General features: G+C 40.2%; 1 protein-coding gene across 1 annotated transcript in view; it reads right to left on the minus strand.

Annotated features, from left to right (window-relative positions):
* The window catches only part of DLC1 (DLC1 Rho GTPase activating protein), a 413,813-nt gene that overhangs the window by 286,102 nt on the left and 102,507 nt on the right, over positions 1–25,204 (minus strand). The window contains exon 2 of the mRNA XM_067530650.1: positions 23,480–24,644. Coding sequence (XP_067386751.1) covers positions 23,480–24,532 — 1,053 coding nt within the window. The 5' untranslated portion in view covers positions 24,533–24,644. The remainder of the gene's footprint in view (positions 1–23,479; positions 24,645–25,204) is intronic.

Here is a 25,204-nt window from a genome sequence, read left to right on the forward strand (position 1 = left end):
TATTCACATCACTCAATTCACTCATTTTGGTTCAAATCTAATCATCCTACTTTCTTCATGTAAAGAAGGTTGATCCCCAAACACAAAAGCCTCTAATCAATTTTACTGCCCTATTTGGTTACATATTTTTCTCTTCTGCTACATCCTTTCAGATGATACAACTGCTGTTAAATAAGCAGGCATCATTGAGGAACACAACATAACAGCATAAGGACCAGGCCTGTACCCAGCTGCTTGCAGCAAATCTTCCCTTTCCACCTCTGTTACCCTCAGGAGACTGATATAACACATTGTCACCTAGGGAAGATGGTGCAAGTTTACCAGATATGAACAATATAGTCATTGCACGTTATTCCCCTGCCATGCACGGCGTTCTGGGCCCCAACACAGACAATTCCTAGCCATGACATTGCTGGCATGGGTGTTAGGCATCCAGGAATGGGTGTCCCTATTTTTTCTCCAGTGACACTTCATCCACATCCTCCTCCAATCTGTTTGGACCACCGCCTCCCAAACTGGTCTTTGAGATGGTAAAGGGGAGCACAACGATACCGCTCCTTGGCTAACTGTGGCTTGGGGAGTTTAGTGCTATGGAGACTTTCCTATAATGAATGCGAAGGCCCCTTACATACTGTGGGTGGAACGCCAATCTGACCTGTGCAATAGGTACAGATTGGCATGTGGGCCTTGTGAATATGAAGGGGAGTTCTTTTTACATTGTAACATTTCTTTTCATCCATGGGTCCAGCTAACAATGGAAACTTTGTGCTTTGCTTTCCTTGCAGTGGACACCTCAGCCTTCACCCCTGCTCCTGCAGAGCACCTTTCCCAGATTAGAAGGTGAAAAAAAACCACATCAGGATGACATGTTCAATGTATGCCTCTGCGGCTGCTGACACAGAGCTCAGAGCCTGGAGGATGTCATTGTCAGAAAAACTGAACATGGAAAACAGAAAATCACCCCAGGAGCAGGACCGTGCAACACAACAGGAGATGTTATGTATTATGAGGGATCAGTCGGACATGCTGAGGCATCTGGTAGAGCTCCAGGAAGAGCAGCTGCAGGACAGACTCCCTCTACATCCCCTGCAAAATGCTCAACCAACAAGCTGTTTCTCAGCCTTCACCCTTAAGTGCTCTAGGAGGAGGTTGAGCAGGGTGCAGTATATATTCCACTCCACAGCAGTGGAGGGGAGCAGAAAGAGGTGACCCCTTTAAGAACTGGGAATGTGTGTGCTTTGCTGTTTCCACAGTCACACTTTGTTCTGGATGCCCAATCAGCCTTATGAGAATGTTAAATTATCATCCTTTTCCCCCGCTGTAACGGATCACCAATAAAACTTTTCTCCTTTCAAAAACATAACTTTATTCACTGAGAGCTCAGGGAAAAAGACAGGGAGGGGAATGATGGTGCGAGGGTGGGGAATGGGAAGGGAAGGCACAGCACTGACAGAGACATACATTACTGTGGCTTATTGCAAAAATGGGTTTTCAATGCTTCCCTGAGGCGCAGCACTCCACGGTTTGCTCTCAGCGTAGCACTGGTATCTGGCTGCTCAGAATTTGCGGCCATACTATCAGCCTCCATGACCCAACCCTGCGGGAACTTTTTCCCCTTCATTTCACACACATTATGGAGCACACAGCAGGTAGAGATAACAGTGGGGATGTTGTGTTCACTGAGGTCTAACCTAGTGAGCAAATTGCGCCGTCTTGCCTTTAAATGGCCAAATGCACATTCCACCACCATTCTGGACTTGCTGAGCCTATTATTGAAACACTCCTTCTCGCTGTCCAGGTGCCCAATGTAGGGCTTCATTAGCCAGGGGAACAAGGGGTAGGCAGGATCCCCCAGGATCACTATTGGCATTTCAACATTGCCAATATTTATTTTTTGGTCAGGGAAGAAAATGACCACCTGCATCTTTTTTAACAGACTTGAGTTCCTAAAGATGCGCGCTTCATGCACCTTTCCAGACTACCCCACATTGACGTTGGTGAAACGTCCCCTGTGATCCACAAGGGCCTGCAACACCATTGAGAAATATCCTTTTTGGTTTATGTACTCTGTGGCAAGGTGGTCTGGTGATAAGATAGGGATGGCCATGCCATCAATTGCCCCACCACTGTTTGGGAACCCCATCGTGGCAAACCCATCCGTTATGTCCTGCATGTTTCCCAAAGTTACTACCCTTCTCAGCAGAAGTCTATTGATGGCCCTGCACACTTGTATCACAGCAGCTCCCATGGTGGATTTACCGACTCCAAACTGATTCCTGACTGACCTGTAGCAGTCTGGGGTTGCTAGCTTCCACAGAGTGAAGGCCACTCACTTCTCCACTGTCACAGAAGATCTCAAGCAAGTATTCATGTGCTTCAGGGCTGGGGACAGCTCTACGCAAAGTTCAATGAAAGTGGCCTTTTGCATACGAAAGTTCTGCAGCTACTGCTCATCATCTCACACCTTCATAATGATGCGATCCCACCAGTCACTGCTTGTTTCCTAGGACCAGAAGTGGCGCTCCACTGACTGAAGATGCTGCACGACAGCATGCAGCAAACAGGAATTGTTTTGCTCTATGGCCTGTAGCAGGGCGGCTTCAGTAACATCGCAATTTTCAGTACTGCGGCTCCTGTCTCGCCCCTGAAAATACTGCAGGATAAATCATGAGGTGTCTGTGATGCTCACAATAATAGTGCACAGCTGAGTGGACTCCATACCTCTCCGGCAGTGGCGTGCATGTGGAAGAGATGGGTTTGGAAAAATGGCACAAAAAACTTTTGTTTGTTTTGGACAAGGGGAGGGAGGGAGCATGTTGCATCCTGGGAGGACGACAACCTTCCCAAAAGGCACTGCATATAGTTGCACTGTGCGATAGCTACCCTCAGTGCACTGCTTTGATGATTGATGCAAGCATAGCTGGTGGGGATGTAAACCCCCGATGCAATGCGCATGGTGTGATCACGCGCCTCCGACTTTGTAAGTTCGGTGGGTGAAAATCGACTGAAATTAAATAGACTTCACTCCGCAGCGTAGACATACACTTAGGAGTGGAAAGACACAAACCTTAGTGAAGTGTTAAAAACAAACAAGCTTCTTCAGCCAAACACAAATGCCCTCATAAAACAGAGCTAAGACAGGAGGAACTACGACAAGAATGCCAGACTGTTACTCTCGTTGCGAATGAGAGTCCAAACAACGTGTTTCGTAACCTACCAAGGTAAGAGCTATGCCTCTCACACCAAATCTTGCAAATAACCACTGAGTGTCAGTCCTATGGAAAGAACCAAAGACGTCTTTACAACATCAGACAGAACTCCGGAATACAGATCTCATTGCTTGCGTGTGCACAAAAGTAAAATATACTCACAAAGTGAATGGCAAAGAAAATCTTTGTTGCAAATAGCAGCTGCATGTGGCAGATCCACCCAAGCAACTGAACAGGCCGCTACAGAACTAACAGTTGTAAGAAAAAGAAGGGGTCATAAGTCATAGAACTTCAGAGACAGTAGTTAGACAGATATCTAATCAGAGGCAGAATAATCCTTTCCTCTGTCAAGGGGTTCAGATTGTCTGTCTTGCACTCCAGCTGTTATTAATTGCTTGTATTGGTTTGTAGTTTATGTACATAAGTAGTTAGGATCAATAAGTACAATTAAAAATAGAACGCATCCTGTTATAGGTAAAGTATCAGTCACTTCCAGATTAAGCACTGTTTTCTTTTACTGTTTGCCTTGACTTTAATAAAAGTCAAGCTGCATAGCTGTAAAACCGAGTGAAGGACATCTGTGTACAAAAATAAAATTCATTTCTCAAAAGATTATTTTCTGACTGGTTACAGGTAAATACTGTACCAAATAAATTAAATTAAAAAAAAGAATTTTTTTTCATATAATGCCCTGGAGAGCTCTGAACCAAACTCCCAGAAGAACTTGCTTTTGCAGCATGGAGGTGACATCAGCAGAGGTTACTTCCAGAATTTCAGAGTCAGAACGATAGACAGTAACAGAGCTTTCCCATTTTGTAGACCACAAAAATTTCATGCGTTTCTAAGCTAGCAACCTCTAAAGCAGAAGTCTGTGGAAAGCATACACATGGAAAATCAGTTTCTATTTCAGTTGTGTATCTGGTAAGATGGAAAATTTTAAAAGTCTACACAGATGGTAAATAAATATCTGCTACATGAGGCAGTTCTTGGAATAAAGAAATTTTCTCAAATAACAAATGCCAATTTTTTTTCCCATCAAGACTTATTTTTAACTTTCCCAGGGACTGGTTGAGAGAGTTAGAGAAGTGTCCTTTCACCTTTGGAATCCTCGTTTAATTCCAGAAATAGAATCTAAATATTGTTCTCAGTTTAGATTATTTTCTCTCATACCTTAAGATAAAACAACAACATTTTTTAGACTGGAGCACCCAAAATTATTTTTATTCTTAATAAACACTTCATCTGGACATCGCAGTAAATTACTGATTTTTTAAATTTAAATGTATTTTTTTTTTAGTAGATTACATAAAATGACTGCTCTTATCAGAAGCTCCATTATAAAGTTTACAATTTCCCACTGACAAAAGGGGGAATATCCTCTTTACCATTTTTGGATTACATATCAGCTCATTACGTTGACAATAAGAAATATTTTATATTTTTCAAAAGAAAAATCAGACAGGAAATGTTACTGATATATAGGGAAGAGGGACATCTACCAAATTGCTAGTACTGTGTCAATACTCCAGCGTCATAATGCCAGAGATGCCCTTGTTCAGATGAGACAAAACTGAAGTCTTGTCACTTCTCAATGAACAACCTATAGCACTCTTAGACTATTACCCTGGTTGTATTCCAATGTAGACAATTCCAGTGTAGACAATTTTCTTTGGCCTCAAAACTAATCTCATAGTGTCATATGGGCATGTTTGCTTTCTGTCCACATGGTGCTGCTACGGTCAGTTCACTGCCTGCATTCCACTGCAGAGATAGCTGAAGTGATTCTACTATAATATAGTTTATAAAGTGCTTTGGGATCCTTCTGGATGAAGGAAACTATATAAATGAGAGAGAACTTGGATAAACTTGGTATAGTGCTCTGAAGCTCTCCATGTATGTGAGAGCTAGATATTATCATAATTTTTAGTGTATTAACATAGGTCAGTCACCAAGATAGACATGATTAATGCTGCACTCTCCTTCTCTTCTCCCATATCCTCCTCTTGCAGCTACCCTATCGAAGATCCACTGTTGGACAATAGTGCCATGACTTCTTTTCAACAGATTTCAGAACTGATTTGGCCAGCCATCCCCTTCCTGTGCTTTCACTCCTCATTCTTTCTGCTTGTCCTCTTAACCTCATGTCATAATCAGCTCTGTACCCTCTCTTTGATCCACATATGGTATTTTAAAGCACATCTCTCCATGGTATATAAGTGCTACAGAAATAACTTATTTAGCATCCGTAATTATTTTTTTTTACATATCTAATTTTTCTGTCTCTTTGACTCCAAGATCCTCCCACCCAAATCACCTTTTCTTTCCTCATGCTTCTTCCTGTTCTCCCCTCTCAGCTCTCCTTCTCTATCCCCTCTGATCTTCTCTGCTCCTCCTGTCTCCTCCACCTCTCTGGGATTACATCTTTAGAGTAATAAATTAAAATGCTGTAAATAATTTCCAAAGTCTATAGCCAAAGCTGTGGCCTGTGTGGCACATTTAAGCTAAATAAAAGTGATCCTGGCTTTATATAATATTGGACCCTCAATGCATTTTTTTCCCTCAGTGTAAGCCACTTGGTACAGTAGTCATTTTGTTTGTTACTTATATTTAATTTATTTTATGCTGCCCCCATATTTTCTATTTCAATGCGCCACAGATTTTTATATTGAAAACATAACTGTTTCCCATAACTTGTTTAAGGGAAAATAGAAGCTTTTGCAGCTGGGGCTTTTGGCTCCTAGGAAGGTGTAGGAGGCAGTTTTGGCACTTGGAAGACAATTGAAGCTTTCGTTCTGGTAAAGAGGATACATCTTCTCTCCCCCTTTCTCTCCTTTTCAGTAGAATTGAAAGTAACTCAGTTTGACATAAGTGAGGTTTGAATTCCTTTCCCACCCTCTCCCAATAAGGCTTGACACCATTTAATAGCCTCCCTGCAACAAGCCTGGATGCCAGCCCCTACATTTGCATTTAACTGGATGTTTCTGCTAAAACATTCAGCAGTAATTGACAAAGTGTCATCATTAGGTTTCATCAGGAGAAACAGCTCTGGACTCCATGAGCTATTTCATGGGGATAGGAGATGGACTATTGGGAATAAGTTGTGGGAAGAGGGACAAGAGATCACAGTGATGTGGGTCATAGTAGCAGGAAGCAAGGAGAAGAACTGATTAGGGGCTGATCCAGCTAGGACAGGTTTTAGAAATATGGTTAGCTAATGGCTGGGAATGAATATGGGTACATCTAACACCTTGAGCTGGACAGCGTAAATTTCAGCTCACAGAGACATACCTCTGCTAGCTCTAATTGCAATAGCACACTAAAAATAGAGTGTAGCCATCGTGGCAGGAGGGGCTAGCTGGCCCAAGATGTGCATAACATCTCAGTGGGGTATGTATTCAGGGCAACTAGCTGCTTCCACAGCAGCAGCTACTCTCTGCTTTTAGTGCACCACCTCTATCCAAGGTTGTGTAGGTAGGTTTTGTGGACCAGGAATTTACACCCTCAGCCCAAAGTGTAGAGATACCCTCTATGAAAGGCCTAATTTAGTGGTGGGTTGAACCTGGCACTAGTCAGTGAGGGAATAGGCAGTGTTCAGAGGAAAAATTCAGGATGGAATCACCAGGGTAATGGAAGAATAGAAAGAGAGATCAAGATTAAAGAACAAACAGGAACAGCACCAAGCACTACAGCTGTACAGAAAGCTATGAGGGAGATCCTGAACAGACACTTTCCTCAAATCCAGCATGCCACAGACTTGGGGATAGCCTTAATATAACTGTAGAGGCGTAGGTACATAAGGAGAATGCAAGGAGCCTTCCATTATACCAACTGCACTAGAGCCTGTCACAATTACAGACCTTGTCCTGAGGGACTGTGCAGCCTTCTCCGGAGATGTGCCCCAAAGGGGATAGGGAGAGGCAGAGAGGAGGTGCCAGCTTCTACCACACTTTGCACCAGCTGTATAATCCCTCCTTGAACTTTAAGGGTATGTCTGCACTGCAATTAGACACCCACAGCTGGCCCGTGCCAGCTGACGTGGGCTTGTGAAGGTCAGGTGAAGGGGCTGTTGAACTGCGGCGTAGATGTGCCGGCTGAGGCTGTAGTCCAACCTTTGGGATCGTCCCACTTCACAGGTTCCTAGAGCCCGGGCTCCAGCCAGAGCCAGAACATCTATAACACAATTAAACAGCCCCTTAGCCTGAGCCCTGTGAGTCTGAGTCAGCTGGCATGGGCCAGCTCTGAGTGTATAATTGCAGTTTAGACATACCCTAAGGGACAGTGTGGATCTGCCCCACCCTTTTCTTGGACCAGTTGTCAAATGCCACAATCTGAGCCTGGAGAAATTGTAATAACTGCAAAGGGAGAGAAACCCAGTTTACCCATTTCACAGAGAGTAGAAATTCACTGGGATGTACTTGAGAAGTGAGAAAAGTAAAAGAAAACTCCAAAGAACTATTGGGTTTAATATATGCATACCCACTCAGTGCAGTTTAAAACACAATGTGAAAAAGTTGAACACTTTCCTAGAGAGATGTTGGTGGGGGCATGGGTGTGTGTGGGTGTGTGTATATGAGGAGAGATTAATATGCTCTCCAGGAGTGCATTGGATAGCAGTGTAAGAAAATCTTTTCTCTCTCAAGAGAATGTGTATGACCTAGAGAAGAGTAGTTGACATTACAATAGAAGGCTTGTTTTGCTATTTCTGAGGGCATGGGGTGTGAGAGGCAAAAATATATATGTATTTGTTCTAAAGTTAATTACAGCAGATTTGCCTAAGATCATGATTATTCAGAGTTCTGAGACAGTAAGAACTCATTTGGTCAACTGACCTAAAACAGATATTGAAGGGAAACCTGCAGTGATCATCGCAATATTTAAAAAAAAAAAATCAAATATAGTGTTTGTAAGAGGTGCTAGATTACAAGCTCTGGACAGTAGTTATCCACAGAGTAGAAATCATGATGTAAATGTGTTTCTGCTTGTAGGATTGGGAACTGAATTACGGTGCTTGTTACTAGGGAGGTTCAGGAAGGTTTGGAAATGGAGGTAGGGGAAGACAGGATACTTATCACCAGAAAGATTCAAGTGAGTGCTGTGACATCTGGAATTGAAAACTCCTGTCATAGATGGTGCCTGTTCTATGGATCTTAGCCTTTTCCAACTATCTCATGCACTCTGGACACCTCCCTTCTTTTGCCCCATGACTTCTGTAACCCATTAGCCAGCCCCTAGCTATTGCAGTTCAAAGACAAAGAAAGTCCAAATGGTGCTCTGCTCATCCCTAGCAAATCTTTTGCAAAGTTGCAGTGCAGAAATGCATCTTGTGGAATTGTTGTGGCGTGATGTATAAGGATAGAAGCTTGTGCCATGTTTTTGAAGCTGAGACGCAATCAGTTTGGCACTTACTGGGGAAGATTTAAAAAAAAAAAAGTGAGTGGACAGTAACAATTCTCAGGAAAGGGCATTAAACTAGATGTCTAGCAGCCTGCCTGCTCCATCTTCTCTCTTTTTCTATTACATTGGCTGGTGTTGCAGAAATGTCAGCTTTGAAGTAGCTGTAATTTATGCTAAAAATTAATTGCAGCATGAACGATGAGTTTGAGAAATATGCTAAGTACATCAATGGTTTGGATTATTTCTTATTTGGTTATGCCATACAGCCATGATTCACATAGAAATGGTTATTAATGCAAGCAAATCATCTCCTTTAAGAACAGCGATGGTAGCCAAGAGAAAAATATTAATATACTACAAAAGCAGAATTACCCCCTGCATAGATTTATGGATTAAAGCTCTTTTTGAAATGGTTATATCTGAGAGGAGATATTTTTATGCCTAATCCACCCCACACCATGTGGAAACCATTTTTGATCTGTAATTGTATAATAAATTGTATAATAAATATGTCTGAGAATGAAAGAATGCACAGGCTTTCATTTTATGTGGAAATCGGATATGTTAATTTACATATTGTATAAGTAAAGCGCAACCTGAATTGCAGGATGATTGTCAAATAATTGTGGCCGAGTTGCAGACAAGACATGGAAAAAATCACAGAAAAATAATAATGGACCTTTATTAATTGTGGTAATTTTGAAAAAACAGGGAAGACCTATTTGTTTAAGAAAAATTTTCTGGAACAATATAAATACTCAAGTATTATGTTAGTTAAGTTTTTTGATAACCAGACATTTTGCTGCAACTATATTACAGTCATTAATGCGTGCGGCTGAAAAGCCTGAGTCCCAGCCACTTGGGGTTGACAGCCCAAGTCCCAGCTGCTATCTGCTTGGATAAATGGGGTTCTACTGTACTAATGGGGAAAGAAGTGTGTCGAAAACCCCAACATTTATGCAAAAATTGTGGACTGTGCAAAGTAAGCTAATTCAAATCAAAACTGCAGTGGAAGCCTGATATTGTGGGATCTGCAATATCACAAATTAAGTAGGGCCTTATGTATTAGTTATTTTAATTTTTAGAGGTTGGAACTATAGATGTCTAGGTAGGTTACAAACTTGTTATGAACATTGTAAAAGTAAGGTTGCATATTACTCAAGGAAATAACATTCAAATAATATTGCAGGTCAGTTTTTCAATAATAGAAACTAAGGTATTACCACACTCTACCAAATTTCTCTTATTGGGATGATGAAGAACACTGCACTGCCATTAGTATATAGTAATGAAGAAGAACAAGGATCCAGTTTGTGTTTGCTACATATTTTACCCCATCACCCAGAGCTATGTACTCTAGTTTTTATTTCCTTATTAAGAATATTGAGTTAACACTCTTAGGCCAAATCCAGCCTCTCCTCTAAAGTTATGGACAGTCCCTTGGGTGCAGAAATACTGTTGTTTCATTCCAGGAGGGTATTCAATACAATCACTCCACAGTATGGATCCCTACAGAGCCATCTGAGGAAAGAGATTGGGGGGCATAGGTGGGCTGCTTCAAGCAATTTCTAGTCCTCTGCACCAGGGAGAAGTAGAATTGGAAACCAACTAAGACATTTGGTTGAAGTTCCCTCCACGGCTTGGGATGCATAGGTTTCTCTTTGTGAGTGTGACATGGTGCGGGGGAATGATATTTGCCCTGCTGGTATCTCCTGTGAGCCTGCCCAATACATGGCTTGGCTACTTGGATCATGTGCTAGGCTTGAGGCTTAAAATATCCTTATTTGGGAGGTAATAATTTCTGTAAGAATTTGAGCTGGTGACTGTAAGCAGTTGAACTTACTGTCATAGTGCCCCCTTATGTCAGGGCATGGCACTGCCAGAGTATTCACCTCTTGGGTCACTGTTCACCTTCACTTTGACTCTACAATGGTCTGATTCTGTCTGCAAGTCAGCCCTCTGGCTAAACCCTGTCTAGTCCACATCCCTTTCAAGGTGACAAATACAACTTACAAGTCCAAAAATATCCCAACACAGATCTTTCCGTCACCTCTTGGGCTATTCCTCAGCTAATATTTTAGGCTCAGTCTCAGTAGTCCTTACATTAGGCTTTTATGCTCCTTCATTGAGACTGGTAAGAGAACACAAGGCCACCCTCTGCTCTGGGTTCTGGCCTAGAGACCCTATGTTGAGGAGCTAAATCTGTTCCTTTGGACACACTGCTGTTTCCCTGAGCTACTTCCTACCTTTGAGCCTCTTGTGCTGCTTTCCACAGCCTGTGATTAACACAGCCTATTCTTTGGTTCCCAGGCCTTTGGCTTCTCCATGGAGATTAATTCCATCCCTGTGGCCTTCTTCAATCTTCCTTCTGCAGGTCCTTCCCAGAGAGAGGGACCTCCTTACCTCATTTTTCCTGTATTCCCTTTTCTAACTGGGTTCCCTCTCTCTTTGCATAGTCTTTCCTGACTCTTTCACAGCTGGGGTCACTAATTATTATTAAGTTGCCATATCAGACCAGCTGAGAGCGATAGCTGCTAGTCACAGGCAAGGCATAGACTGATTCCCCTGACAGGGCCAGCCAGTGACAGTGACCTTGGTATGAAAACTTTGTAATACTGCACCTACTTTTTCCTTCACTGGTAGTTCTGTATGTAACCTAAGGCCAAAACCTTTAAACAAGAACGAAGTTTCTGCCAATATATCTAAATACTGACATACCAACTGTACCTAATTGCGTGGTTATCCATCAATAGACAAAGAGGACACCAAACTCAAGCTCCAATCCAGCATAGCTCTTAAGTATGTGCTTAACTTCAATCACTTTGCATGGGTGCCCCCTGCAATTTTTCACGTGGTGCGAACAACAGACCCATTCTCACTTAGATTTAGCATGGCATTTACGTATGTTGTGTTTATGTCTGTGGTGGGAGACTGGCACCCCCCCATGTCTCTCCTCCCGCTCAAACCCTCTCCCTGCCAGAACCCCCATGTGGACACTCATCACAGCTCCCTGTACTTGTAGCAGGCCTTGCGGCTGCTGCTGACCAAGTGCCGTGGGCAGAGCAGAGGAGACATGGGCTGCTGGAAGCAGGGTGAAGCTGGCCAGGTAGGTAGGTGGGAGGAGCCCTCAGACAGGAGCCGGAACCATGGCAATGCTGAGGAGCAGCAGCAGTGGCCATCTCAGTGCCCACTCACATTTGGAACTACAGTTCTCTCTCATGACAGGGTGACAGCAGGACCAAAACCGAGAGAGTGGTGTTGTGACCTGGTATCTGGGTGTCATGACAGAAAGCTGAGGAGCCAAACCTGAGTGGACACCAGGGCAGCCACAGCTTTTCCTTCTTGCTGCTTCAGTTGGGCCAGCTCCTGCACCATACCTAAACCAGACACCAGCAGAAATTCAGGCTGCCCCTCCTCTCACAAACTGGGCTTTAGGCATAGCCTGGATTATGTTCTAATCCAGCCCTGGGTGAAAGGGCCCCATGCTGATGTCTTGGCACACCTGCCAACTGTATATAACATGAATAGGGCTTTGGGTGCCACTATTTCCTTGAGTAGACCCATTTCAAATGAAATAAATGGGACTTCTCTAAGTGATTAACGTTAAGCACGTGCTTAACTGCTTTGCTGAATTGGGGCCTCAGTCATTGTCACATGCAACTTAAATAAACAAATATTTTGCCCTAGTATAGCCTTCAGAAATAAGACTGACAACTTATTTCACATAGACCCCAAACCATTGGTCAAACCACTGGTCACTATTGATCTAGATTGACATCTCTTAAATTCATTTAAAAAGAAAGAATTATAAAAGATTTCTTCCTATAGATTCTTTCCACTCAGAAAAAAAGTGTTTATAATTACGTTAAAGCACAGCTCAATACATAGATCACTGGATGTCCCTACTCTCACTTCAGTGGATGCTGGGGTATGCCTGCAAACCATGTATAAATACAAATACATTTATTACCATTTTAGGCAGCTGAAACTCGACAGATGCATAACTTGATGTACAACAGTCATTTTATGACTCTTCGTTTGCAGTCTAGACAAAATTGGCAGCCTCTAAAATTTATAGCTGAACACTGTCACAAAAATGTGTCAAAGTAAAATTTGCATAAAGGTTATACTGTAATGGCCTGGCAATCATCCCGTTAATGACTGCTTTCTGTTCAGAGCTTGTTTTAAATACTTTTCAGATTGTTTGGAATCCATCAGACTTCAATCCAAACACAATGGATGTCTGTGGGAAAGCATTCTTCAGCTTCTAAGTGGACAGAGAAAATATTTGATACATTTTTATGTAAGCTACAACCTATACATTCTAGTAATTAACTAGGTTACTGTGGCAAAATTAGAGCAATTATTTTATTTTAGATTCAACTAATTTTGTAGTCAAGTTATTTTATACTTCTATAAGTTGCCTTTAATATTAGCTGGATAAATTTAGGAAGTAAGCAAACATTTAAATAATATTCAAAATAGAATAAAACATTTCATTTTATTTACAAAAATATTATGATATTAAGTTTGCTTTACTTATAGCTGTTGCCAGATTCTTATTGATGCCTTTAAAATTATAGCTGTTTAATGGTAATATGCAATGCAGCAAATTCTTTGTGGTGAAGCAACAGTATGCTTTTGTAATAGTTGCATATGTATGCTAGATATTGCAGAATATAGCTTTGAGACTACACAAGTAACAATTACCCTCTCAGAGTTTATAACCTGGAATATCTAATCAACTCTGAATATTGTAAAGGTTCACATGTATAACTCAGGCTAATGTTATTGTGAGTTTTGGGCCAAGTCCAAGGGGGGAAAAAAAGCAACTGTTCTCTAATCTTTCCTGATGCCTTGGTAAATTAAGTAGAAAAAATTAAATTTAGCGACAGAGGTAAAAAACCACAACAAAAAGTAATATCTAAATTGCACATACAAGTGAACAATTATCCCTTATTTGGGCATCCATTTTTAAAAACAGCTGTACCAATTATTAGCATTTAGATTTGACATATTCTGTAGAAAACAACACAAAAACTTGCCTGAAATGACAAACTCAAAATAGAAAATATTTTAGCTGAATGGTGTGAAGATTACTTCTATGATTTCATTTTAAATATGCCTCTGCAAATACCCATTCTTGTGATATGTGTACCTCTGGTGCCATGTGGCTCTGCAGAAGTAATAGAAATGAAGAACATTCTTTGGTAATAATTTTTCTTTTTCCAGATATTTTATTTGATGGAGCCATTTCTGTAGAAGGAATCACTGCAGTCCAAGATAAAAAATCATTACCAAGAACTGGATTCAGCGAGGTACTAAAGCATATTCCCAGGTTTAAGCATATGAGCAAACCTATTGGAGACAACGGGACATGCATGCTTAAACTTCGACAGTTAGTCAAATATTGCTTAACTGGTGTCACCCAACCACAACTCAGGATTCTCAATATTTCATAGTACTTTTACTTTAAAGAACAGTCTGTCTTGCGACCCTCGGAATCTGTGAAAGTGACTGGCTGGCAAGTACATGATTTTTCCCCTTTTTGGAAATGTTCCACCATACTATTAGCATGATGAGCATCTTCTTAAAACTTTACAATTATTTTTTTGGGGGGAAAGCATGAATTATAAGACGCGTATACAATTGTACATCCTATGTTCCATTAAAGATAGAGTGTTTCAAGGTAAACTAAGTCTTCTGCAGATATCAAATTCCCTTAGCTGACACACAAAGTCCAACAATTCCAGCCTGAGTCTCAGAAAAGGATAAATTCAATTCCCTTGAGCTAAATCAGGACACAGGATGACTCATGTTCCAATTCCCATTTTAAGAGTTTTATTCTTCCTATGCACGCTCTCATATGCTCTCTTGTAGGAGCCTAGTGTCAGTGGAAGAGCATTTGCTGCTTCTTCCTACCCATCCTGTCTTGCACGGATCTTCACTGGGCTTAAATTTACAGTGCACCATTAACAAAGTCATCATTTGCCATTATTATTTGCATTATGATAGCTTAGATTGTGGCCCTATTGTGCTGAACACCATACGAAAACATGAGACAGTTACTACAACGAAGATCTTACAGTCAATCTAAATAGGCAAAAGGTTTGAGAACGAAACTGCTGCTATCCCCATTTTACAGATTTTACATTTTGAGGAATTGAGGTACAAAGAGATTAAGTGACTCATCCAAGGTCACACTGAAATGTCTGCAACAGACCTGGGAATTGAATTTAGATCTGTGAAGTCGCAATCCAGTGCTTTCACAATAAAATATGGCCCCTCTGTGTTCAAGTGCCTATAGATAGCACACACTATCATCACATTACATTTAAAATAGGAAATACACCTGACATGTCAGGTACCACTGTCTGGCAATACCTGGAATATACATTTACTATTTAATAGTGACCACTGTAAGTGCTCACAGAAAGGGTTAAGAGTAATGTAAATATTAGAGTAGGTCAGAAAAACTTGGACTGATAGTTTTCCACTGGAAAACACAGTTCTGTTGAAATCCAAATCCTTTATAAAGTCTTGTCAGTTTTATGGAAATTTTGTTTGGGAGAAAAGAGTAAAGTTCCAACAATATTAAAACATCCTGTTTTAAAACTTTTGAAACTACTTTTAGTTTAAAAAAATTTTAAATCTTGTTTTAAAAAATAGTCAAAATCAAAATGAATGAATTCAAAACTAATTTTTTGTTCAGAAATTCATTTTTGTGTAGAATTTTGAAATTTTGGTTTGGTACCAAATTGGAACAAAACCAAATTTTGAAATCTAGACATGCTTCACAAAACAGAATTTCCAGTGACTCTCAGTGTGTAAACTGGGTAGTGTCCTGGCTGTGGTACTCAGACAGATTGGTTGGTCTACTGCCAGATATGAGCGCTGAGAATATGGGATCATTCTGGGAAAATATTACAGCACAAATAGTGAATTACAAATGGCAAATATTGAAAGCAATAGGCATAGCAAATAGTAACAAACTATTCACACACTGAAATTTGTTTGCATAGTCCATTCATCCAATAATTTCACATAACCAATAAGTTTGATAAAAGTGAAGTCTGATCCCAAATAATTTGCAAACAGAAATGGAGATAAATGCATCAGGTAACTTGTTCACTGCAGCTAGTTTTTACTCGAGTCTACTTAAAGTCTCATGAACTTAAATAGAAGTATTATCTCCCCCAAAAGCAAAATTCTAGGCTATATCAACACTTAAAAAGGAATGCTGCTGAAATGACGAACATTTCAGGTAGACCTGAGACCTAAAGAAGAGCTATCTGTAGCTCAAAAGCTTGTCTCTTTCACCAACAGAAGTTGGTCCAATAAAAGATATTACCTCACCCACCTTGTATCTCAAACATTTCATGTAGTCAGGCACAATACATCAGTTACTCTTCCTAGAGCCAATAGTTATCAAGCTGGTATTTCATTTAATTGAGTACAGTAAATTAAACCAGTACTTCCTTCCACCATCTCTAATCTTGTCAAGCATATTAATTTAGCTCAAATAACTGCTTATATAGTGAGACAGAAGCTTCACATGATTTAAGCAAGCCTCAAAAGGGTCGGAGTTCATGTTCAACTTCGATAAACAGCCAAGAGTTCAAACGATGATCCAAAGTTTATCTGAACTATCTGAACCTGGTCTAAAAGTCTCAGAAGAGAGCCTATTAGAAGATTTCCAAATGGTCCTGCTTTGGGATAGTCCAGAAATATCATGAGAATAGCTGTCCTCCTGGCAACAAAGCAATTGTAGATTGTGACTGTACAGAGTTTATGAAAACAAAAAATAATGAAACTGTTAAAAGTTTAAGAACCTTCTGGATGCACTGATTCAAGATTCTAAGGGAAAGAAATGCTTTTTCAGTAAAGTGGAGTTTTTTTGTATTTTCTTCTCAACAAGTTTACCCATCTCTACTTCAAATCATCACAACCCAGTTTATAGACCATTATGTGCCATATTTTGAGGGCTACATAATTATAACTACAAATACCAGATTCTCAAAAAACTGCATTTAGTTACGAGTGCAAATACATGAACATGTACATATAACATTACCACAACTGAGGGTACAGCCTCAGCAGCTGCATGTGCAATTGGCCATTTTTGACATTGGGTGTGTAAAATGTCACTTGGTATTTTCTGAAATGTTGGTCTTGAACTGAATTTTACTATGGCAGCCCAGATTTATCCCAGGATGCATACTGCCTTGTGTGCTTTTTTGTACAATCAGAATACATCTCTCTCTATATCCATGTGTGTGTGTGAGAGAGAGAGAGAGAGCATGTTATCTCCTAGGGTTATTTCTCCTCTTTCTCTGTTCCCAGTACTGTTTTTCTTCTGCTATCAGATGTATGAACAATCCTTCATGCAGCCAACTTCAATAATCTCTTGTAAACTGGATTTTTCTTTTGCATTGACATTGCTGCCTCTTGCCCTTTTTACTTACAATCTCCAATGAGCTCCTAGCTCCTTGGACACTTATGGATTATAATACTCCCTCTTAATGCTCTATATTTGCTGGATCTCTTAAATATCTATTACTTTCTTAAAACACAGTATTATTACATTGCTCTACTGTTTGAATCTACTGCTTACTCTTCTACAAATACTTTTCTCTAGCACATAATCTTTCCTATTTCACCCTCTTTCTGAGTCAGTTCCTCTCTTAGTTAAAAAAAAAAAAAAAAAAGTAGATAAAAATGGTTTCTTCTCTTATTAGGATTCTGGAAGGATCATCCAGTAATGTGCTATGAAAGGATAAATTAGCATACATTGACTCTCTGGCTAAAGTCCCCCATATATATTGTATCCTCTAGATTCAAAGTCTAGGAGTTGGTCCCATCATTTTTACTTGCTCTCCATCAAGCCAAGATCTGTTCTGTAAGAGAAGTTTTCTTCGTTTTTTTCTTGGTTTTCAACTTTGTGTCTCTTACCCATAATATTTTGTATTTAGCCTTGTCATTATCCAGTTTTTCTTTCTTTCATTCATTGATTTAGGGTAAAAGTTTGAAAAGTGCCTAAGTAATTTAGGAGTCTACTTTCCATTTTCAAAAGTGACTTAGGCACTCAGGCCAGTTTTATTTTAAGGTATTTAGGCATTGTTCCTCTTAGTGTTGCAAGACTTAAGCAGGTCAGACAGCTAACTCCCATTTTCAAAAGTGAGTTGGGGCTACATGATTTTGAAAATCCTACTGAGTATCTACTCTCTGCATCTTTAGGTGCCTTCAAAAATCTGGGCTCCAGGAGCCTAATTCCCATTTACTTTCCATGAGATAGACTTTTAAGTGTCTAAGTCATTTTTGAAAATGGGACTTAGGCACTTTTGACTATTTTACCCTTGGTAAATACTTTTTAAAAATGGGGTCAGACTTTCAAACCAGGGCATAACATCTGTGCTTAGAAAAATGCAAACACACTTGAAACGCCCTGAATTTGATTGTGGAAAGCTGCATTTATGCTCAAATCAGGTTATTGAACACCAATCTAAATTTAGCTTAGTTATCTTGGAAAAAGCCTTTGAAAATGAAATATACTATTTAAGTGCTGTGCTAAATACCAGCTTGTTGACATAATTACTCCATTTTCATATGTGCATGAGGGAAGGGCAGGGATGTGTGGTGAGTGAATGCATGTGCAGTCATTTGTTGTCCCCACTATCGAAAGTTTATCCCATAATTCTAGTCTCCACCTTTTATGCTTTTTCGGTCTCTTAGATCAATAATATATATGCCTATCTGTGCTGTAGCTATAGTCGTATTACTTGGGTGAGATTTTCAAAAGGGTTTAAGGTTTTTGATTATGCTGGGCATAAAAGCAGAATAAAAAAAAAACCTTAAAGTATTCTGCACCACACTGTTTTTAAAAGCTTTTTCCCTTTGTTAAAATGCCAAACCCTTGGAGTCAGCCTTATTTTGAAACACTTAATTGAAGAGGAAATGCTACAAAACTGGAGCTATTGCTATAACAACCAGTAACCAGTACCTGCTTCTGGTAAGCCACTGCCATGAAGGTAATAATAATAATTTACACAAACATGTTGTGGTCTTCCATGAAGGATAAAATGTTTCCAAACTTTATAGATTTTGTGATGACAATCACATTTTTTCCTTTGAGACAGAAACCTACATTCTTATTTTCCTCTGTAGTCCAATTCTGAACAGTAAACTGTAATAAGATCCTCTACTCATGCTCCATTATTGGTCTAATATGGTGGTAATTTAGAAGGGCACCTCATTTGTCAGCCTAAGGCAAAAGTCTCTGGAGGCTGCAATTCTACACCCCAATTAGAGATGCGTGTATGCAGGCAAATTTCAGTGCTAGTGGTGTATGTTTTAGAGAGAGACTGAAGAAAAAATGTACAATATAAAACCGTTCAGTTTAGTCATCTCTTAAACCACCTTTAATTTTCTACAGCTCTTGGTATGACCCATTCCATAGAATGGTCTCAGACCCTTCTCTATTTATAGCTGGCATTGAAGTCTAGTGCAGCTTGAGAAGACACAGAATTTACAGCACAGCTATGGTCAAGATTTCCATAACTCCAAAGTGATATTCTTCATTATTCAAAATCTTGTTAAATTGTCAGCTGTCAATTTACCAAATGTCACATATATTCCATGAATTTCTGAGCCTGCTGACTCTTATCTTCCATGTGAGAGTTGCTTAAGTCCTCCAGTGCTGTACAAGAGATTATGCAACTGCAACCTGAACTGAAGCCCTTCCAACCTTGTAAATTCAAGAGGGAAGTATCAGAGCTGAGGGTACTGGCCTAAACAGATTTTGAAGTATGTTCCCAGGGTCCTCTAGCAATGAGAGAACACTTCAGGTCTGATCTGCCATCAACCCTGAATAACCCAAAGATTTTGGGCATCCCCACAGATCTTTGGATAAGCAGAGATGTACTGTGTTCTCAAACCGCTATAAAAGTGGGTTCCAACAATTACCATGTTTTCTTTATCTTGTGCAGACATACAGTGGGACTAGTTAGTCTCACAATGCATTATTAAATAATTTATTCTTTTGATATATATTATGCTGCTAATAGGCATCAATCCTATGTTTTGGGTGCCCCTACATAATAAGTGTCACACTCAACACAATACACAATGAAACGACTCTAACACCATAATAATCAACTGCCATGCAACTTCAACAGTGTATAACTACTGCCATAACAACACAGACACCTGCTATCGCTCAGCTAACCTCCCTTAGAAAACAGGCTAAAAATATGAACCCTGGAAGGTCAAGGGGAAGAGGCAATTTCCAGAGTCATGAAGAATGCCATAATGGCAGCTCCTTACCATTTATAACATGGGGGGTCCAGTTCAATGTGTGAAATAGTGACAATACACATCTGTCACAGTCAAAGTAAATTATTAAGATGGAAGTTAGTCCTGGTGAAATGTGCCAGACAGGCAGCCTTGGAGGCTGAAATCCTGTATTTGTGTACAGAGCATACACAAAGGCAACAGCAGAACAAGATTCCCCACTTTGTCACACCAATATGCTTCAACCTTTATACACACAGAGCATCTCTAGAAGAGAGAGGGTAGTTCACTTGCCCATGTCCATACCTTCTTTGGCCTCTCATTTGAGAGTGCTATATCATAGGTCAGTGAGGGCCAGATTTTTAAAGGTATTTAGGTGTCCAAAGAAGCAGATAGGGGCCTAGTGGGATTTTCAAAAGCACCTAGCTGCCTATAAATACCTTTAAAGATCTGACCTAGATGCCTATTTTGTTTTTAAGTGATGTGGACACTTATTTTACTGGACTAAGACCATCACATTTATTTCATATTGGACACCAAACATGCATCAGCTAGTGATGTGTGTTAGTTCCTAACTGCAGTACTTTGGCTAAGTTGAACTGCTGACCTTAAGAGAAAAGGCCATATATCCCATTACCAATCCCTTAAATCCCCCATCCACTGCAAAGCAAACACTAGACTTTTATGGATGGATTCAGTTTCAAGTCTGTTTTCTTTCTAATGTTTTGTTCAAGTTATAAAAATGGTTTTCAGTGTCAGCTTGGAAACATGGCACATTTTTATTAGAGATTTTTACCCCTAGAGATGGGCAATATCATCCTTGTAAAATATTGTATGATTAGATTTAAATAATAAAACCATTGAGGCAGGAACACTATTTGCAAAGTGACCTGCACATCTAGAGAGAGAAACTATTCATAGCAGGAAGCAGTAGCAGCAGCAGATCAGACCTCTTCCATTTAACCAAACCTTTTCAAGTTCAGGTTACAAAAACTGCTTTAAGCAGGCTCCCATTGGCTCTCCTCACAAGATCCACAAGCTCCCTCACTCCCTGGAACACAAACCCCTCTTTGGTTTCCTCCTGCATATGACTCCCTGTTCCTTCTTTCCATGTGGCTGCCACTCCCCCCGAAACTTTTTCCATCCGCTCCAACAGCCTCTAGAACAGGGGTGTCAAACTCATTTGCTATGGTGGGCCAGATTTGAATTAAATGTACTTCAAGTGGGCCATACATACCATAAATCGAAATACTAGGTACCACCATTTTTATGTAGTATTATATTTTATTTGCTAGATATCAGTGATATAAAAACTGCAGTAAATTCACTTCTACAACTACTACTATTTTACGATTAAAAGAATCGATCAATGATTAAGAATTATAGTACTGTGCGATGCCCCAAGACCACACTGTCCCTCTCCCGCCTTTTGGAGTGCTGTGTCTTGTGCACACAGCACTCCACACGCTGCCACCAGAGTACACAGATCTCATGGCAGCGCGCGACGCAGCAACATCTCACAGCGTTGTACCCTCTGGTGGCAGCATGTGCTGCCACGACATCTCACAGCGTTTCTGGTGGCAGCGCGTGATGCCGCCAGAGAGTACAATGCCGCGAGACGTCATGGCAGTGTGTGCTGCCGCCAGGGGCCAGACCAAAAAGGTTGGTGGGCTGTATCCGGGCTACGGGCCGGATGTTTGACACACCTGCTATAGGCTTTCTCCCTCCCTTTAGTTCGCTTGCCTTCCTGCAGTTTCTCAAGTGCCACCGTACTCCACTGCAGTTTTGCCTGGGATCTTTAAAGATTCCTGTTGCAATCAGAAAACAAAAGTATACTCATGCTGCACAGTGCATTTAAAAGGTATTCAGCATACTCCTATTGCACATTGTCTATGTGTATACGTCAGGAGGAAGTATCTTAATCAGAGCACGTTGCATTGAAATCCCATTGTGACCATTACTAATCACACACTGTATTATCTTAAAATAATGATATATCTATATCTATACCTCATCTCTCTATATATGCTATAAAATGAATCTCTTTAGCTGAATAAATTATATACACCCCAAAATTAGCAACTGCATTTGATTAAAAAAAAAAGATTGTTCAAAATCTATGGAAATCAGTTCTTGACTATGTGGCTTTTCTGCCAAGTGACTGCTATTACCACTTGAATTACGTATATTCCAGAAGTAACATACTGAAAGCAGAATTACTGAGATCATCATAATAGCACCAGTCAATGCTAATGAATCAATGCTGTGATGTCACTCATGGAAATAAAAAGAGGCAGCATTTCCAACAGTGATATATAAACACTCACAGTGTTTGGCCTGTATAGAAATGGCTAAATGTGGTAGTGCAAGGATTTCAGAGGTAATTATGTCAGGTCAGGCTTCCCTTTTTTTTTTCCTAACAGAGGTAAGTCACAATGCTATTAAATTGATTTTACAATCACTACAGAGTTATGAAGTACAACATTTGACACTAAAGCAAGACTGGATATGAGAGTTTCTAGAGCCTTTTGCAAAAACTGCATGTAGCTTCCAACCATAATAAAATCCTTCTGAGTGTTAATGTTACCAAACAGTGTACATAAGAGAGTGATAGCCACCACTCAGGATGCTGTGTTGGCATACAGCGGTTTGGACATGCTGGTTCATGCTTTCGAGGTGACGATATAGTGAAATAAGCACTGAGACACCGGAGACCTCATCTGATGGTAAAACCACAATTTATAGAAACCAGGTTTCTGACAAGAGGAGCTGGGCATTGTTGCTTATTGTGGCAAATAGGAAGAGAGAAGAGCTGCCAACATGACTTCGGTATTGGATAGAGAGAATAAGTGCTTGTCTACACTATACATTAATCCACACTAGAGGAGTACCATGCACTACTTGGCCAGTGTGGATCCTGCTGGCACTTACTAAAAGTTACCTAATGTGCATGAATGTACTGTTTGAAACAGAACTAAATTAACATGCGCTAGGGAACTGTTAGCGCACCCCACCAACCAGCTAATGTGCAGCATGTTAGTGCACACTGGAATTCATACCCTTGTACTAATACACTGCATAAACAAGTCCTAAGCATTACAGCCCGCAGAACCAGATTTAGGACCCAATCTGCAATCCCATGGTCAGCAAATTCCTAGTATGCAAATCAGTGGGATTTTTGATCCCGCTGGGATTGTGGGATCCGGCCTTTAGAGTTTTGGAATCATTCTTTTTACCCTTGTTTGAACAGCCAGTGAAGTTCTCTTGTTGCTCTCAGTCTGAAAACATCAAGAACATCTGCCATCTTCATAGCAGCAACACTTTTTGTATTTAAAAAAAAACCAAACCCCACACCAAATACAAGGAACATAACAAATTCACGAGATAGTGATTTTCAGATCTTAAAATGAGTTTACATTCATGGGGTATATTTCTAAATTGTTTTCCAGAAGCATTTGTGACACCTGGCATCTACACAAAATTACCAGTGATATGTATCTTACTCCTTTAATAAATCAGCCATGAGATTACCTGAGAAATAGTTGAAAAAAACTAAAACCAAACACTAAAATTTGTGTGTACCCTACCTTTCTTTTGCGCAGTTTCACTTGATTGTCTGCAGATTCGTGGCTGGTCAGATTATCCTGCAAATGTAAACACTGCATGCCTTCAACTGGACTGACATTTGTAAGGCATTTGTTTTGAGGAACCGCTTGAGGTTCTGTGAAACCACTTTCATCCAGTCCATTTTCCATTGACATGATATGGGAGCTGGGAGGAGATTGTACAGGGTAGTTGCTGGAGTCTGCTTCCGAGAATGGTTGTCTACCACTGCCAGTATGTAGACAAGGAGAAAACTCATCCTGGACCACATTATAGTCAGCCTTTTCATGCCCATCTTTAGGAGCATCAGATTTCCTACGCTGTTGTGCAATTACAGCAGTATGAAGCAGTTGTTTCTCTGGCATAATTTCCTTTAAATTCAGAGAACTGGAGAGATTTTTTCTTGGGTCATCCATTATTTCATTTAAGTCTTTATAATTACAAAGCTCCAGGCTTTTCCCAATACTGCCACAAATGTCCTCCTCTTCTTTGGCGATTGTGTCATAGTCAGGTTCATCAATATTTCCTATTATTTCAGTAATGTTAGAGTCTCTGTGTGTTTTCATCATTGCTACCATTTTTGTTAAGGAGCCTGCTCCTTCTAAACTGCTCTCTTCATCTGTTAGTTTCCTTCCAATAGCAGTGAACTGGTGGTTAACTTTATCCAACCCAAGATCTGAAATGTCATCATCATCATCATCATCAGAAACATGGACCAAAGTTTCTGTGCTGGCCTCCAAAGAAAGAAAATGCTCCTCATCTTCATGGTTATCATTTTCATCTACTTCTTTTGAAATGTTGCTAAGCAGCTTTTCAGAGAAGCCAATCAGCTCCCCACCGTGACAGCAGTCTGGTAACGAAGCACATTTTTCTTTCCGGTCCACACTCAAAACTTCATCTTTTTCCATACTTGCTTGAAAGTTATCAGCTACAAGTCCATGTCGACATGCTGTATTATACTCAACAGAATTAAAAGACAAGCCCATCCACTGGGTCACATGTTCCTCCCAGCTTCTCTTTCTGATTGCTAGAGACATGTCATAATAGTTCAGCAACAGGCTGCGAGGTACATTCCATATAGGACCAGAGGAAATGTCATGGCTGCAGTGCACTGTTCCAGAGGGAGAGAGGGTTTCATCATTTTAACATCTGTAAGAAATGAGAGAGTTTGGTTATTGATTCAACTCCAAGAAAGAAAGAAGACACAAGAGTAGGAATGTAAAAGCAAAGATAAGAGCATGGGGTTGGAAGGGAGGAAGGGAGGAATTTAAAAGGATGTTTTGTGTAATAGTTTTAATACTTATCATACAAACTTGATGGCAGCTATAAATTAGCATGACTTACTTTCTGATTACTCTCCAATACCAAGCAAACAGAAATGGTATAAACAAGCTAATGGACAGCCAACTGGCTCCATGAGCCAGATTTTGACAATGAGTCTCTCTTCACTGTTTCTGTCATAAGATATCCATTTCCATGGTTATAAAATGTATTAAATCTTGTGACTCCTATAACACAAAGGAAGTTTGCATTTCTTCTGCATGAAAAGAAACCCATAAAGTACAGACCTCAGGTTACTGTCTGGAGGCTTGGATCTAAAGTTGATTATTCACAATTTCACCAATGTCATAAACCACACTTTATCATGCTGCTAAATTTCAACCCAATCTGCAGCCATTTACTGGCTGTCATTTGTATTAATATGAATA

This window comes from Emydura macquarii, unplaced genomic scaffold, assembly GCF_026122565.2.
Source record: "Emydura macquarii macquarii isolate MOO-44397 ecotype Brisbane River unplaced genomic scaffold, CSIRO-AGI_Emac_v2 contig_3108, whole genome shotgun sequence".
In the NCBI taxonomy this organism is placed as follows: domain Eukaryota; kingdom Metazoa; phylum Chordata; order Testudines; family Chelidae; genus Emydura; species Emydura macquarii.